The following is a 16,977-nucleotide window of genomic DNA, read 5'->3' on the forward strand; positions in this document are numbered from 1 at the left end:
CGACCCAGAATTAAAGAGGATCATACATTGAAACATCACAGAATCTTTAAGAGCCTTATCACACAAATTGCCTGAATCTGGTGTTCGTCTAATGGAGACTTTGTTTATTGAAAAAAAAATCATAAGCAACCAATGTTTTATTTTGACCCAATAATTTTTTTTCCTTATTTTCTATGACCAATTAATCTACTCTTTAATGCCCCATGATGCCAACGTTGATCATGCAATTAAAAGTGATAAACTCAACTGGATATTCTAACAATCAAAATAACCAAATCTATGTCGTTTTTAAAACATTGAACCAGTTTTATATAATTATCCATTCAAGTTTAAAAATGAATGAACAAAGGGGAAGGAAGAGATGTTCCTCCTATTTGTAAACCATGGATAAAATATTAGGATGTCTCTTTCCGGTGCGATATGCTTTTAAAATATTAGCTGCCTTTTTCCACCATTTTTGGAAAGAGAAGGAAAAGAGGGAAAGCTAAAATTTTTAAATAAAAAATAAATAAATTGTAAACCCACTAATCTAATTAGATTAATGGGGTGAATCCCATCATTCATTCCAATCTCATGGTAGTCACAGTAGGGCTTACCCATCAATGGTCATCCCTGACCTCCCTTACACAACTAAAGTGTATGATCTAAGAAGAAACACCACTACTGCTGCATCATCAGGTAAAGCAACCCACATCATTCCAACCAAAGTGTATGATAAGCAGACCCTCAAAGCATCACCAAGTTTCCCTTACACACTACTCATCCTCTCTCTCTCTCTCTCTCTCCTTTGTAAGAAAAAAAAAAAAAAAAAGCCTTGGGATTGGCAAGTCATTGTCTAGGCTAGAACAAGAACAAAAATAGAAAATTAATCTTACCCAGCAATTTGAGCTGTGGTGGTTATAAATTATCTGCCACTCCCAATCTGTCTGGTTTCTAGGGCCCAATGGCCCATATCCCTCGCTCGCATGTAAGTACAAACAAACTTATGATTTTGTTAATCTGGTCTAGAGATGAAAACAAAAAAGGTTGCCAGCTTGGCAGTTGGGGCCATCCTCTCTCTCTCTCTCATGTGCTTACATCTTTAGTGGACCAAGCATCCCCCCCCCCCCCTTTTTTTTTTATTAAATCCACCACTTTTCTCCCCAGACCTGCCCCAAGCATCTCTTTTTGCACCTTCATGGCTTAACTTCTTAAATCCATTTGTTTTGGGGCCAACTTGCCCGACACGTGGCAAATTAAAGCTCCACACCCTAGAGTAATAAGCTTGAGTTTACAATCTCTCACAACAGCCATGTTGCTGTGTATTGTGTCGTAGAAAAGCCCCAGAGGCTCAGACAAACCTTGTTTGTCATCTAGAACGTGAATCATCTCTATCACTTGATGATGCAATATCGGTGGGTCCCCAGATGGTTGCATGTCCGCCACGTAGCGTGATGCATTGCGCTGGTAAACATCTCCACGCATCCATGGTCGGAGATTCGATACATCCAAAGAAGAAAATTAAGAGAGAAAAGCAATAAAAAGGAAGGCAGTCTCGAAGACAGCACGCTCTTGGCTGGCCCCTCTGCCCTCAGTCTTCGCGGGTCCGTAGGGAAAACGGTTTTCGTTTTCTCTCCTTCCTCACCTTGCTCGCCAACGAAGGAAAATCGATCCCTCTTCTCTTCTCGTCTCCTTCTCCATTCGAAGAAGAACCATTGAATATCTGAAGAAGAGTCAAACCTGCAAAAAAATAATTAAGGAAGAAAAAAGAAAAACTTAGCGACTGAAACATGAACCTTTGATTGAAACAGGTCTCTCTTTCTTGAATTCTCTCTCAATACCTAATTACCTTTCTCGTTTTCGATTAGTTTCCTTATCTTGCCAAGGAAATTCTTGCAAACAAGGAAACTTTGTTTTTTTCGCCATTTTTCTTGTGTCTTTGGATTTCGTCTCTCTGTATCCGTCTGTCGAGAATGGAGAAGGAGAGGTTGGATATTCATGCACGTTAAGCCACCTGTCTGCATGGTTTGTCATTTGGGAGTTTTCTTTGCCTGCGAAAAATGGATCTGAGTTCGATTGCTGGTGTTGCTCATTGAATTCTCTGTTTTGCGATTTGTATTTTCGTGAAATTCCAGGGAGGAATCTACTGGATAATTAGCTTCTTCCCCACGTTGGTCACTCGCAACAGGGGGCGAAGATGTCCAGTTACGTTGGTGTTCTCGTTTCCGACCCATGGCTTCAGAGCCAGTTCACTCAGGTCGAACTTCGCGCCCTCAAATCCAAAGTATGTATCTAAATGTCTTGACATCTTCTTTGTTTGAATCGGGTGTTTTTCGTTGCTCTTTTTATTTGAGGTGATTATCTGATCTGTTTTGCGATTATGAGATGATTTATGAACTCCGTTGCATTTATTTCTTACAGTTTCTTTCGACAAGGAATGAATCGGGTCGAGTTACTGTAGGAAATTTGCCGCCCGTATTGGCAAAATTAAAGGCCTTTAATGAAATGCTCTCCGAGCTAGAGATTACCGGGATCTTGGAGGAATCGTTTTCTGACATGACCGAAGAGATTGATTTCGAAGCCTTCCTCCGGGTGAGTCTTCTCTAGTTTTGATTTTTAGTTCCTGCTTTCTTCTCTACTTCTCCTTTAATCAATGACAACTCTGTTCATAGAAAGAGAAGAAAGACAATAGTGTTTTACCTTTCAATGGAGTTGGAAGGATGAAAGTATTTGTTGATGAACCACATTCATTGGTCAGGCGTATTTGAATTTGCAAGCCCGAGCTCAGGCCAAATTGGGGGGTTCAAGGACGCCATCGTCATTCCTCAAGGCCACAACAACTACCCTGCTTCACACCATTAGTGAATCGGAGAAAGCTTCTTATGTTGCCCACATCAACAGCTACCTCGAAGAAGACCCGTTCTTGAAGAAATATCTTCCTTTAGATCCATCTGATAATAGTCTGTTTGATCTAGTAAAAGACGGAGTTCTTCTCTGGTAAATATACAGAATAATTCTCTACTTGATTGTGATGCAATATGTTTCTCTTGGTTGCTAATTGGGATGTGCGGTGGCTTGACGCAGTAAGCTGATAAATGTTGCCGTTCCTGGGACGATTGACGAGCGTGCTATTAATACCAAACGGGTACTAAATCCATGGGAAAGGAATGAAAACCATACCCTTTGCCTCAATTCTGCAAAGGCTATTGGCTGCACTGTGGTGAACATTGGAACACAAGACTTGGTCGAAGGAAGGGTGAGTTGAGTTCATATCAGCTACCCATTTGTGTTTTATTGGTATAGTCTGTCCATGCAACTTGAGAAAGACTCTCAAGTTTCCTTTACTTCTTTTTGTAGCCGCACCTGTTACTTGGTTTGATTTCCCAGATTATAAAGGTATGAAGCTAAATATGTTCCTTCTTAATATTTTTCATAATGCTCTCTGGTTCAGATTGTGGAGATTAATTCTTCGCATTCATGTTTATTCCATTTTTACTTTGATTGCCTTTACATGTGATGATGGTTTCAGATCCAACTGTTAGCAGACCTCAATTTAAAGAAGACTCCTCAGCTTGTGGAATTGGTTGATGACAGTAAGGTGAAGACACATTGATTTATTTTCCTATTTTTCTACTTTATTTTTAAATTTCAAAAAATGGGGGTTTTACCCTTTAGCTTTTATGTTGAAACTTGAAAAGAAGGAAATATCATTTGTTCTTTCTTGATATCAAACTTTACAGGATGTGGAAGAACTCATGGGTTTAGCCCCAGAAAAAATATTGCTACGGTGGATGAATTTCCACCTGAAGAAAGCAGGATATAAGAAAACCATTACAAATTTCTCCTCAGATGTAAAGGTAAGAGGTGTAATTGATCAATGCCTTTCTATTTTTAGTCAATGGCAAGAGAAATTTTTGGTTGGTATTGTTCCAGACCCTGCATTTGGCGGTAGCCTCAAGCACTGGGCTGCCCCTTTTATTGTTCCAGAATTAAAGCAGTTGTTATTAGTGAAACATATGTGCATTCTCCTGCAAAAGTCTATTTACAATTGTAAACCTAGGTCTGGTTCATGTGTAAATAGGTAAAACCTGGAGAAAATTTTAGGCAGTTTGGTGTTCTTATGCATTCTTGATTGCACAGCTGGTGCTTGTACTCTTCATAGAGGTGAAGCTCAGTTATTTCTAGAATGATAATGAAATAGGAGAGAGAATAAAAGCATGAGCATATTTATACGAAAAAGTCCTACTCCTACAGAAGTTGTTCTAACTTCTCCTGGTCTTGCACACTCCAGTTTTTCCCTCCCAGCAGCTTCTTATTCTATCACTTGCAACCATGGCCTAAATAATAAAGCCACACTAATAGAATATACTTTAATGTTGAGCATCTTCTGCATAATGATTAACTCTATGCACCTACAGGATGGAGAGGCTTACGCTTTCCTGCTTAATGTTCTTGCCCCAGAGCACTGTAGCCCATCCACCTTAGATGCAAAGGATCCTACTGAAAGGGCAAACTTGATACTTGAGCATGCTGAGAGAATGAACTGTAAGAGATACCTAACACCAAAGGACATTGTTGAGGGTTCACCAAACTTGAATCTTGCATTTGTTGCACATATATTTCATCATAGGTAAAAAATGAATTATTCTACATTTTATCTTGTTTCCTTTAGAAGAATACTGGATCTTCTCTTTCTACTTTAGTCTAGCCATAGCATTCTTTCAACATGACTGAGGTTCATTTGCTATAGAATTTAGATTTCTTCTATCGCTGTGTTAAGTGGACTCATTGTACTTATGAAAAGGTTCATATTTGTAGGAAAAAGTTCAGAAAGCTTATGGTTATCTTTTCACTGTTGCTTCTTAAGTTGGTAATATAAGAAGCATATCTGCAGGATCTGGACATAGTTACTTTTGGTTGGAAATTTTTTGGGCTAAATTCTAAATGTTCTTTTTGCAATTGCATGATTGCAACCATATGATTTCTCAATTTTAATTTGGCCCGTCCAAACAATATATGGTTATTTGTGCTTTACCCCCTCCCCTCCCCCCTTTTTGTCTCTCTTTTTTTTCCTTATTTAAGATGAAAGTGTCAGGATGCTGTTAATGGTAGGAAGCTTTCTTGTTTGTGGCATGCTAATGTGGTTTGGATCTCTTTTTGCAGGAATGGCTTGTCTATAGACAGTAAAAAGATCTCGTTTGCAGAAATGATGACAGATGATGTTCAAGTATCCAGAGAAGAGAGATGCTTCCGACTGTGGATCAACAGTCTTGGAATTGCTACATATGTCAACAATGTATTTGAGGATGTCAGAAATGGGTGAGTTTGTATTTCCTTTTGCATTAATAGTCTAGTCTCTTACCAATCATGTTTGATGTACATCTCTAATGCATGCAGATGGGTTCTTTTGGAAGTGCTTGACAAAGTATCTCCAGGATCAGTTAACTGGAAGCATGCCACAAAGCCTCCCATCAAGATGCCATTTAGAAAAGTAGAGAATTGCAACCAAGTAGTAAGGATTGGGAAGGAGTTGAAGTTTTCCCTCGTCAATCTAGGTGGAAATGATATTGTACAAGGAAATAAGAAGCTTATACTTGGTAAGCATCTCCATAGTAAGATCAAAATATGGTATATTATTGTAGTAGATATTTACTATCATGTATTTATCAGATGCTCTTCCATAAATCATAATGATAATATATCAACTGACTCGACAAGATGCTAAGCATTGCTAGGAAGCCCAATCCTAATTATGTTGGTTTCTTTAAGATGAACATTTAGCTTGAATGTGAACAGGAACTTAAATAGCACATCTATCCCAGTTGTTCATGGTTATTTTTGGTTGGTGGATCATCTCCAGGATGGAAGATGTTTAAAAACCATGTGACCCAACAATTTGAGCTGGCAATTTTGGAGTCTGAAATACATGGTTTTACATTACACGGAATCCCTGTGGATGTACTAAGCATTATGTATCATGTGCATAAGCCTATCATCCCAACTGATAAAAATGGACCATTTACATATGTTCATTTCCAGGTGTCATGTCCTGTTCTTCAAACATGTTAACTTTGTCTTAAGTTCACTGACAAGTGACAAGTTATAGCATAGTCTTAGACGTTAGTACCCAAAAGTTGAACTTCATCTGAAGTCTCCTCAAGTCCCCAGTTATTTCTTCTTACATGATTGGACTTATAAAGAATGTCATTCAGAAAAGAATTAACTTTTCCCCAAGTACTGCAATCAGTGTTATATTCTCATGGGATAGTAACTTCTTGAGACAAAGCATTAAAATATAGGACACTGGTAGTATGCACTATAATGCTATTTTATATGCATGCGTCTATATATCACATGGATGTTGGTTTTGGTGGTCCATGATGTAATGGATCTTAAATTCTATCCATGTCATGGGGAGACATCTACTGCAAGCCTACACCTAGTGCTGTTGCATCTTGCATGTCATGAACAAGAAAGCTCTTCATAACTCCTCCATGACTCTAGATGAACTTAAAGAACATCATATTTTCTTAAAATTTTTTTAGCTTCATTTAACTAAATTAGCCTTACAGTTCGAATCTAGAATGAAATTCTTCCCTGACCTTCTTCCTTTCTTTGCCTAATAAATTTCAGTTCTTACCTACCGATTTGCATCGATTGTTTTATTCATAAGATTCGTTTCAAGTTCCACTGAATTTTCGGGACCTGTCCCAGCTTTCCTTTGGCAGTTGATGAAATTAAATATGCTCCAACTATTGAAAAATTTGAGAGTCTATTCACAAGGGAAGGAAATGACAGATAGCGATATCCTAAATTGGGCAAATAAGAAGGTGAAGAGTGCCAATAGAAATTCACAGATGGAAAGCTTCAAGGTAACAACCTTTTCTTTTATTACCTTCAATTCTTAAAAATTTCGTGAATGTTTTGATTTGACTGCATTTTGTCTTCAGGATAAGAACCTTTCAAATGGGATATTCTTCCTTGAGCTTCTTAGTTCTGTAGAGCCAAGGGTTGTGAACTGGAACCTTGTTACAAAGGGTGAAAGTGGTATGTTGGCTTGAAATTGCTGCAACTAATTCCATTATTATGACTTATGAGTTCTAGTTCTGTGATATGCACAAATGTTCACACCTTTGATATACATACACACAAAGTAGAATGAAATTGTAATGGATTAGGATGAAAGAAAAAACCTTCCTTATGTTTTGGCATTGAAACGGCAGATGATGAAAAGAGGTTGAATGCTACATATATAATCAGTGTTGCACGGAAGCTTGGGTGTTCCATTTTCTTGTTGCCCGAGGACATAATGGAGGTAAGAGCGTTCATTGATGGATTTATACATTTGTGTGCCAGACCCCATACAGATACAGAACTAGAAACCATTTCAATTAACAGTTCACTGCGATTTTCCTGATCTTTGCTCCAGTTTTATGTTCTCCTTTAAATTTGGTTTGATTCTCAAGTCACCATGACTTTGTTAGAACTCAAAACATCCTAAATTTTGGAAACTGAAAGAATTACCTGCATGCTGTAGTTCTTGAAGTTTGCAAATATTTTAATAGAATTTATTTTTATTTTCCTTTTATTCTTCTTTCTTTCTGGCAGGGGAGCATATTTACATTTAAAATATTAATACAGCTAACCCTGCTTTTATAAACATATAAACATAGGGTAAAAGACATGATCCTTGAAAAATTTACAGCCAATCAACCAATATCAGAAAAGTGGTAACCAATCAGATGGTATTCATCAAAATTCACAGGGTGCTTTTCATTGGTCAAAGCTCTTCCTGTACCCATGTGTTTTTGGTATCATACATTTTCCCGTGAACATAACGTAAGAGTTGTCCTGAGCAGTTCGTTGGGATTACAATCTCCTTAACCACATTGCACTTTCTCTTTTTCCTTTTTTTGGTAAGTTCAGATGTCAGAAATAGTAGTTCTTGATGTTTGGTGAGTAGACGAATTGCTATGCACTAATCATTGAAAAGATGTTACCACTTGGTATTACCTAAAGTGTAGTTGAATCTTGTGGCAGGTAAACCAAAAGATGATCCTTATTCTAACAGCCAGCATCATGTACTGGAGCTTAACGCAACCTGTTGAAGAATCAGAATCAACTGCAGGTGAGAAAGCTGCAACTCCAGATGCATCCCCAGCCCTCTCTGTTGATGCCGAAAATGGGGACGTTCTAGCAAGTGCAGTCTCAAATTTGACCGTGGAAAATGGAACCAAAGATACTACATCTTCCTCGTTGGTTGATGGTGAGGATTCAGACAACACGTCTTCCGCAGTAGTTGAAAACGGGGACACTCCCAGCAAAAGAATAACACCCATAAATTCCAACTCAGAAACAGGAGAAGAAAAGGTGGTACGATAACTAGGATACAAGCTAGAACAAATGCACAGTTGTCTTAGATGTGCATATAGTCAAAGATTAATGGTCACTGTAAAATCTGTGCCCTATCCTCTGCATTTTCTTTTGATTGGCGCGAGGGAGGATGTTCTTTTCTTTTTGTAACTAGAGTTTTGTTATTGCTTAGGTGTATTCTTTGGAACGATATGTCAATAATGTTGAATTAAACGTGGAAAAGTAGTAGCTAATGAGGCCTTTCTCTTGTATCACTTTCAGTATTTGCGTTTCAAAATGTAATCCTTGATTTTCTGGGAAAGGAGGCAGGGGTGGAGGTTAGCCGCATCCGACCAGGCATTAAATCGAATTTCGAAATGCAATTTCAACCATTTCTCCTGCAGAAGGATATCTTTCTGGTCTCTAGTTGCTCTTATTCCTGCAGCTCTTCCTCCTACCAGCTATATTTGTCTAAGCGACATTAAAAACTGAGTATGTCTGTTTTTCAAGAAGAAACAGAGAACATCAAAGACCGAAGAATGTTTGATTTGAGATGGTTGGATACAACTACCTCCCATAAAGAAACTAGAGGTAGCAGCATAACCCCAGTTCTTGACTTGTTGCTTGATATAACTGGATTTTAGACTTTTAGGGCTTTCAAATGTGGCTTCATTTGCAACATACTAATATCACCCCACAAACCTCTCCCTCCACTATCTTAAACCAAAATCATGTTAAACCCAAGCTATGGAGTTAACAATCGAAAGTCGAAGCATCCCTTTTGATCCTTCATGAGATCACCTAAAGCTGCTCGTAAGTAGTGATGATTCACAACTAAGTATGTTCAATGGAAAAACCAAGGGAAACCGGCTTGGTCTAGAAAATGAAGTAGCTACAGGATGGTTGCAGAGTGCAGGCTGCAACAAATTATTCAATCAAGTAAACTTCGGCCTAGGAGCTAGGAGATCAAATTATGAGCTTACAACCGAATCGGTGGTTGAGAGAACTCGAGGCAAAGCCAATTTGATATCGATTATCGAGGCATTGTAAATGCACGTGAATGAAGGACCGAGAAATTGGGTCAGGACAGCTACGACTACGTGACCCGTATAAAAGCTTACATGAGAACAAAAAGTAATGAGCTCATCAGCACCGTCAAATGTGAAATGCCAAAGCTTTTATTTTTATATATAAAAAAGAATAAATATTGCTTACATATTTTTTTCCCTTTTCTGCTTTTTTTTTGGGGGGGGGGGGGTCTGTCTAGTTTCAAGACTCATCAGCGAGATTATCATGATTCTCCTGTTCTGCCATAACCAGGAGCATCTCCAGCCTCCTGTCAAACAGAGCTGCACTCTCGTCTCTCTTGTCAAGCTCAGCAGCTTCCACCTCAAGCCATTTCTCTCGCAAGTCATCAAGAAGATTACCTTGGTCGACATTCACACCAGCTCCTGGGGCACTTGGAAGTGTAGTTCGAAGAGAGGAATCTCCAGAAGGTGGTGGGAGTGTCAAAAGCATCGCCCGGAACTCACGAGTGTCAGCAAATGTCTCAAAATTACAGGCAATTATGTCTAGGCAGTACTCCCTTATCTTCAGAACTCCATACCTGTTTCAGCACAAAAATAAATCGAGACTGTTTAGCCATTTGTTAATAATGCACCACGACTATTCCAAGACTTTGAAGACAACCATGTAGAGGGATAGGTTTCTCATTAATTCATCATTTTACACAGCTATCAGCACCAGCAGTAACAAAAATTTGGCTGGTCAGCCTCTTTTTTATACACTCTTTAGTCTTTATAGGGCTCTCTTTTGAATTTCAATGAACAGGCCCCTTTTGTAGACTCCATTGCAGAAACTTGCTAAAATGAAAAAGAAAATACAACACCAATGTATTTGGTGACCAGTAACCCGCATTCCATCCACATGATATTTTATGTCGTAAGTTTTTTCAGTTAAGTAGCCAGTCAGTTGCATTAATATTTCAAAAAGAGGTCAACTTGGAAGGTGTAATAGGATCTTCACATGGTTAGTGGGAGTAAACCATCACTACCATACAAAGATCTTTACATGGTTATGATCCCCCAATCTCTTTAGTCTTTACACCAAAATTCTTCAAAACCGTGAATGGGTTGACAAAGGTCCTCCGATTATACCTATCAGCTTCTAAAGGGGAGAACTTTTGCAATCAAATGTACGGAAACCCTTCTCCTACAAAGTGCACAAATGGAAGGCAAAAGAAAGAGGTTCCATTTTTTCAGAACCCCAAGTAACAAACAAGGAACAATTTCCTCCTGTGTCCACAAAAGCTGCACTAATTCTCCAGTTTTCTCACTCTTGAAATGAAATGATCAATAAAGAGGATGTTGTCCAACGCATTCATCCACACTGGACAGTCCAAGACACCAAGTTGACCAAAGTACATGCCCCTAAATTTAGCCAAAAAGATCATAGAATGTTGTAATAGGGAGACTAAAAACACATCTTATCTCACATGTCACCTAACCTACCACCATCTCAATGTATTCAATCAGTACAATCTATGAAGTGCATTTGAATACTGGCCTGACATTTAAGTATTAGCCTTCCAACTAGAACTAAAATTGGATGACCAATTATCAAGATAAAATATTTCATGGTCAGCCAAAGCAAGAACAGCACGGATAAGGTATCAGAATTCAGACACTTGAATTTGCAACAAAGTTGAAGTTTGAAACATGGGCATGGCACTCATTCTATAGCAGCCAGATAACAGAGGTAGTGTTCTGTCAAAAATACTAATGGGATATGCTCCACTGAAGGTCTGGCCAACTAATGCAAACAAATGTATCAATGAGCCATCAGCTTGAAGGGTTCTTCAAGGATGTTGGCCAATTTACTTTCTCATACCAAAATTGTGGGGAATTTGAAAGGAGAAGAATAGAAGAATGTTTGACAATAAATTTAGGCTGTTGCATAGGATATGTAAGTAGGGACATCAGCTCACTGATCATGAACAGGGTGCTAGCACAAAAAGGATATGAGCAATGTGGATTTTGTTTCCAACTGGGAAGAGCCAGTGAGGCAACAGCAGCATGTTCAGTTCATTCCATTTGTATATTGTTTTTTCGTGTCTTCAGTGATACAGAAAGGGTTATCCTATCCTCCCCCTTTGACACATAATCATCATATGTATAATTAATAAAATCGTGTTGTTATCCATAAAAACAGATTGCTTAAATCACAACCTCAGCAAATGAATATAATGTGTAGCATACTGCTACTCCAACTTCTGATCAACAATATTGAAGAAAAACAATATAAAGAGAATAAAACACCATACATGTCTGATAATATCAGCCAGTGGCACAATTCTGTAGGTGATACCATTTCCAGGTGTGGCAACAATGCATCAGCCACAGCACGCTTAAGGGGAAACAACAGGTATCTTGAAGCAGCATCAAACATTTCCTCTGCCTGCTCAATAATAGTGCAATTGAATACCAAATTACCAATTATCAAGTGTGTGTGTGTGTGTGTGTGTGTGAGAGAGAGAGAGAGAGAGAGAGAGATTGCTTCAAACTGTATGGTAAATACCTGATTTGGATCTATATCCTTCAAACCATCAGTATACCTGCATCAAAAGTTTCAGAAGAAAATCAAGGTGAAACTATTCTGAGGATAATAGCATGATAGCATGCGGTTGGCCTCAATCAATTAAAAAGACGAGATTGAGCTGCATATGCCCTAACCATTTATGGGTTGGGTCATTTCTGGGCCCATTGATGGGTATCCAAGAAATAAACAAGGGTATTAATTAACCTATTAAAGGTAAGCAGCAGCTCTGTTGATATTTTGATTAAACAAGGGCATTAATTAACCCATATCAAAAGCTCAAGTCTGCATTATTGACTAGGTACTTTCATTTGGGCAACACATCCAGCATTAAGCTATCTCATGCCCAGAGCCTTACTACCAGTACATGTTATAGAGATGAATTATGCTTGGAGCCAACCTTTCTCTTTAACCACCTAAATCTGGACCAAACCCATTGACACCCCTCATTCTAGCACATAAGACACCACATGAAATAATCTAAAACTGAACCATTATTGATCCCATATTCCCATAACATAATGCTGACCAGACAAAAACGTTTCTTTTTCCTATCAACAGGGTCAGAATGCCTTGGAAAGTATAGAATACACTATAAGCATGAGATCATTTGTAATTAGCTAATGAGTTTGTTGATGTTTTCTGTTTTAATTTTAAGGAGCCTAATTTGGGCAAAGAAACCACTATTAGTATTGATAAAAGTCAAAACATGGTGGTAGTTTTGTCCTTTAAGATATATACTTTCTGACCAATGATTGGGGTTGTGCCCAAACCCAAATCATTCACCAATTTTAATGATCCTATTTAGGTTCTTACTTACATGTACTCTATCATCTTCTCAAAAGTCTCTGTGCTTAAATCATGTTCTTCAAGAAAAGGAAGAGCATAACCAGGTGATCCATCTTTCCCTTCAAGAAAATCTGTCATACGAGATAACCTTGCTTTGAAGTATTCCGAACGTGATGCCAATATCACCTGATGACAGCAAAAAATCCTTTTGCCAACTCTTATGCAAACATCTGCAAGATCATCTCCATAACAACTCATCGAAATATTCCCAATAGCAGATACCAATCCATCAGTTGCATTTTCTAAGATTTCTTCCTTACTGGACTTTGCAAGAGAATTTTGAAGAATTCGGTACAAGGCAGCAGGAAGCCGATCTTGCTCCGGAAGGGACAACCCCTGCAAAATAAACCGCTTCTGCGAGTTATCTATATCTTGCAATGACTTATACTCAGCATACTTTTGGTGAATCAGTTCCTTCTCAAGAACCCTCTGTAACCCTTCACACTTGCAGACTTTGCAAATTCTTACAAGATCTTCCATGTCATCCACTGCAATCTCAAGTCTGTCAGAATAGAAGAAATGGATGATGCTGTAAAGGGCAGGATAAGACAACTTCTCTCTTGAGAACCTTACTTCCCTGCGACCTTTCCAATCAGTCTCAAATTTCCTTTTAAAGAAAGTTGAACGAGAACTTAAAATTATTCTGTGAGCTTCAATGGGCTTGCCTTGCACAAAAAACACTACATCTGGGAGAAAGTTGTAGGAATTGGATGCATCATTGAATGAAGATCCTGTCAATTACTCATACAGTATGTCAGCTCAATACCTAGATTAGTCTCAAATGGAATATTATCAACTATATGGCATGACAGTATTAAGTTCAAGGAATTATATCAAATAGCAAAATGGAAATAAATTGAATGAAAAAAAAAATGTTGCATCATACTTTATGGAATCAAGTTCTACCAAATCCATTTAATGGATTTATGCTGCTAAAATAAGGATTTACACTAAAAAAAATACAGCACACCTTTATAGTGACCCAGTACATCCCTAACTCAAATTACATTCTATATCATCAACTAGTTCCAGAAGTAATACAGTATTCTAAAAACAAGAGCAGCCAAATATTTGCAACATGGAAAAAGTGAGAAGCCCATGCAACAAAGCATTAAGATTTAGCAGATTTCAGAAGGGATTAACAGATTTTCCTACACAGGAAGGATGCCCTATAATGTATTTAGGCTTTTAAAATAGCAAGCAAGGTTCCAATAAAGTTCTGTATTATTTGGATTTTGATTAGTCCATAGAGTTGCATGTTCATAAAGAGATTTAACTTTGATTTATAGTTTATTATTTAGATAGAAGTTGCAAGTTCTTTTATTTTTAGGGGAGTTAAAATTTTGTTTCATTCGGCTTGTTTTGGTCTGGGTTTTTTTTTTTGTGAAGAAAAAATAAATGCCATAGGTTAGGTTCCAATCCACCCCTCCCAAAACCCCACATAGCTAGGACCAACATTGGGTAATGGCTTTTTTTCTTTGATTTGGAATTTCTTTTACTAGTATGAGTTTTGTCTACAATACAGAGGAAATAGGATGGTGCAAACAATCTATTGCCTTTACTATTAGTAGTAAATGTAACTGTTCTCTTGAACAATATAAGGGATACCGGGGGGAGCTCTGTTATCATTTTTTATCAGCAACTTAAAGAGATTTATTAGAATTGAAAAGAGAATGCACAACAAGAAGTTGTTAGAGATAACACCCAATACAGCAGATAGCCCCACTTCCCAAAACATTGAGCCCAAAACAAATGATGTCTATTCACACCTTGTTTAGCTAAGCCATCTTCCAAACCATTACCAGACCTCGAGGATATATATAGATATATATATAAGAGAGAGAAATTCCCTGAGAAAAAAGGCAAGAAAAAGGATAAAGCATGAATGTCATCTATTTTGAAAGAAAAGAAAACAGATTTCATTAAGATCAAAAAAAGGGGAGGGAAGAGATGTACATGAGAAGATAAAGCATGAATGTCATTGTTGAACTGATAATGTACAGGGAACCCACCCAAATCTCTCAGCAAAGTGGTCTTCCTTCTAGCAACTCCATCAATGTTACATCATGCATTAGTACATGAACCAGGGTAACAATTTTAACATAATTCCCTAATATCAACCTCTAAAAAATTAGCCAAAATACAAGGCTGAGCTTAATGCAGATTGGTTGATCCTGCATTTCTAATTCGCAAAATTATTCTTTCTTTTCTAGGTAATTTACCGGGTTTGAAGCTAATATTGGAAGTACAGACATGTGAAAGTGTGCTCAAGACAAGAATTGCAACTTCAATCACCAATTTATCCACCAAAAAGTGTTATTTAAGGATGTTTCCTTGAACCCTGTATTACCCAAGTGTTTGGTCTTGAGTTTCAATCAATCTACTATTCTATAACCTGGTTAGTTGTTTGTCTTACAATTAGTTCTTCTCATCCTTCAATAAATGAGGCATGCAAGGCATGGTTCTGAAATAAAATATTAGTGACAACTAGGAAAAGCACCAATGTATATTTTAGTTTTTACAGTTTGTGGGGCGCACACGGCACGTCCCCCGGCATGCTGCTTTTTTTTTTTTTTTGAAGATTTAACCTCGAGTGGGAATGTGGGATGTTATTTGAACGAGTAATTTACTATGTCATACACGGTAGCACGATTTTTAGAGTTTAAACCGTTTGGCCTATGTGGGGCTTGAACTTAAAAGGTTACAGCCGTCATATTAATTAATAACGTCAATAGTACGAATCTCCAGCCAATTGAATTAACAGGATTTATTTCTTTCAGAATTCATAGTTGCATATTGTTATATATTAAATTCTTCAATGTTTTTCAATGGAGGCGTTTCACTTCGTTTAGGAGCAGCTTCGCCTTGCATTTCACGCAGTCGAGATCTGGTGATTCCTTGAGTTTTAGTTGCGTTTCTTGCTTCCAAACACTGGTTTTTTCTCGGTTCACCTTAAAATCTTTGATTGCCTTCTTTCTTTGGGCAAAACCGAAAGGGCGGAGGTTTTGAATCTTAAAAGAGAATTTTCTTTTCAGACAAGCATGTCTACCAAGATTACTTTCAGTTATACCTATTATTCGCTCAGTATAAAGTATAAATGGCGCAAGAACATATTGAAAGACCTAAAGCTAAAGTCCACAAAAAAAAAGGAAAAGAAAATAAAAGAAATTGAAAAAACTGGACCTGGGCAATTGGTAGGAGTCCCCGACTGTTCGAGATAAAGACGGTTAGCTCTGCAGCCCAAGAAGGTCTCTCTCAAGGCAGCCTGCAAAGGTCCCAAAGGCGGCGGCCGAGCTTCAAAAGCCTTGAGAAGCTTCCGCACTTTGAGATTCAATGCGGCGTAATGACACCGATCGCCGTCAAAGGTGTGCTCGGAACAGATTGCTCCACTCTCGAGAAGCATCCTAGCTGCATCAAGGTGGCCCGCCAAACAGGCGTAATATAAGGCAACAGAATCCCATTGGTCTCTGGCATTTACGTTGACCCCGGATTCAATAAGGTACCGGAGCCTCTCAACATCTCCAGCCCTCGAAGCTTCGAAGACATCACCGGCAGGAACCTTCTTGAGTGGAACTGAGGCTTTGAAGTCTTCAGGGCTGAGATCAATACCATCGAGAACGGAATCGATTGTCCACGACTGTCTCTTGGACATTGTTCAGAACTTCCTAGTTCGTGGTTTAGGGTTTCGAGTAACTTGGTTTCGTAAGAATTGGAGTCAAAATTCATGATTTCGAGCTCTGGGGCTTCAGCTTTTGCCGTCTACGAAGCTGAGGGATTGAATTGAAGTAATTGAGCATTTCTTCTTCCGGTTCTTTGCTTGAACAGTTGGGAGGAGTGACGGATAAGACGAAAAACTGAAGTCTGAAGTCTGAACAGTGAAGAGGCAGCCAGGCGGGAATATCTGGCGGGTGGTAAGGGGTTTCAAGGTAAGGCGGTATGTATTGAGATGACACTTAAAACATACCGTTGGGGAATACTAACATGCTATACAAATACTTATTATACGGTATTAGCGGTGACCCGTGCGATGTACGAGAAAATCTGAAAGGTTTAATAATTTTATTTAACTATTAATTAATAATCAATTTTCGTTGTTAATTAACTAAAAGTATTCAAAGTTATTTTAATAATTGTATTTTCATTTAATGTTGATTTAAAAAAAAATATTGTTAATTTAATATGAATTAATATTTGTTAATAAAT

The 16,977-nt window shown here is 38.1% G+C and overlaps 2 protein-coding genes across 5 annotated transcripts; one reads left to right on the forward strand and one right to left on the reverse strand.

Moving 5' to 3' along the window:
* The first annotated feature begins 1,536 nt into the window (after positions 1-1,536).
* On the forward strand, positions 1,537-8,612 carry LOC148875165 (fimbrin-5-like). 2 transcript variants are annotated; one of them, XM_088964216.1, is made up of 15 exons: positions 1,537-1,790; positions 2,115-2,263; positions 2,401-2,571; positions 2,738-2,976; positions 3,064-3,235; positions 3,337-3,375; positions 3,509-3,577; positions 3,720-3,836; positions 4,398-4,609; positions 5,143-5,298; positions 5,377-5,576; positions 6,694-6,851; positions 6,930-7,026; positions 7,203-7,294; positions 8,020-8,612. In XM_088964216.1, exons 2-15 carry the CDS (start codon positions 2,177-2,179, stop codon positions 8,359-8,361), a joined length of 2,151 nt encoding a protein of 716 aa, XP_088820342.1. In that variant the 5' UTR covers positions 1,537-1,790; positions 2,115-2,176; the 3' UTR covers positions 8,362-8,612. The 2 variants fall into 2 exon arrangements, with proteins under 2 accessions (XP_088820342.1, XP_088820341.1); XM_088964215.1 differs by having other exon boundaries at positions 1,546-2,004.
* An 879-nt stretch (positions 8,613-9,491) lies between these two features.
* On the reverse strand, positions 9,492-16,736 carry LOC148875166 (ankyrin repeat family protein). Of its 3 annotated transcripts, XM_088964219.1 has the most exons (6): positions 14,731-16,702; positions 14,544-14,624; positions 12,746-13,505; positions 11,908-11,944; positions 11,654-11,787; positions 9,492-9,937 (listed from the first exon to the last, which is right to left on the reverse strand). In XM_088964219.1, the coding sequence occupies exons 3-6, from the start codon at positions 13,252-13,254 to the stop codon at positions 9,601-9,603; spliced, it is 1,017 nt and encodes a 338-aa protein (XP_088820345.1). In that variant the 5' UTR covers positions 13,255-13,505; positions 14,544-14,624; positions 14,731-16,702; the 3' UTR covers positions 9,492-9,600. The 3 variants fall into 3 exon arrangements, with proteins under 3 accessions (XP_088820345.1, XP_088820343.1, XP_088820344.1); XM_088964217.1 differs by lacking the exon at positions 14,544-14,624 and having other exon boundaries at positions 15,958-16,736; XM_088964218.1 differs by lacking the exons at positions 9,492-9,937; positions 11,654-11,787; positions 11,908-11,944; positions 14,544-14,624 and having other exon boundaries at positions 12,742-13,505; positions 15,958-16,730.
* Between the last annotated feature and the right edge of the window lie 241 nt (positions 16,737-16,977).

The sequence above is a fragment of the Nelumbo lutea genome, chromosome 1 (assembly GCF_056320005.1).
Source record: "Nelumbo lutea isolate HS-2025 chromosome 1, American lotus-T2T, whole genome shotgun sequence".
NCBI classification, from domain to species: Eukaryota; Viridiplantae; Streptophyta; class Magnoliopsida; order Proteales; family Nelumbonaceae; genus Nelumbo; species Nelumbo lutea.

Bases quoted from the DNA above. Each gene is read 5' to 3' on its own strand.
- LOC148875165 (XM_088964216.1), top strand. From the start codon at position 2,177: ATGTCCAGTTACGTTGGTGTTCTCGTTTCCGACCCATGGCTTCAGAGC. The intron at 3,236-3,336 runs GTGAGTTGAGTT...TTCTTTTTGTAG, and splicing joins AAGACTTGGTCGAAGGAAGG to CCGCACCTGTTACTTGGTTT. The intron at 3,837-4,397 runs GTAAGAGGTGTA...ATGCACCTACAG, and splicing joins ATTTCTCCTCAGATGTAAAG to GATGGAGAGGCTTACGCTTT.
- LOC148875166 (XM_088964217.1), bottom strand. From the start codon at position 16,426: ATGTCCAAGAGACAGTCGTGGACAATCGATTCCGTTCTCGATGGTATT. The intron at 13,506-15,957 runs GTCCAGTTTTTT...AGTAATTGACAG, and splicing joins GACTCCTACCAATTGCCCAG to GATCTTCATTCAATGATGCA. The intron at 11,788-11,907 runs GTATTTACCATA...ATTATTGAGCAG, and splicing joins AGGATATAGATCCAAATCAG to GCAGAGGAAATGTTTGATGC.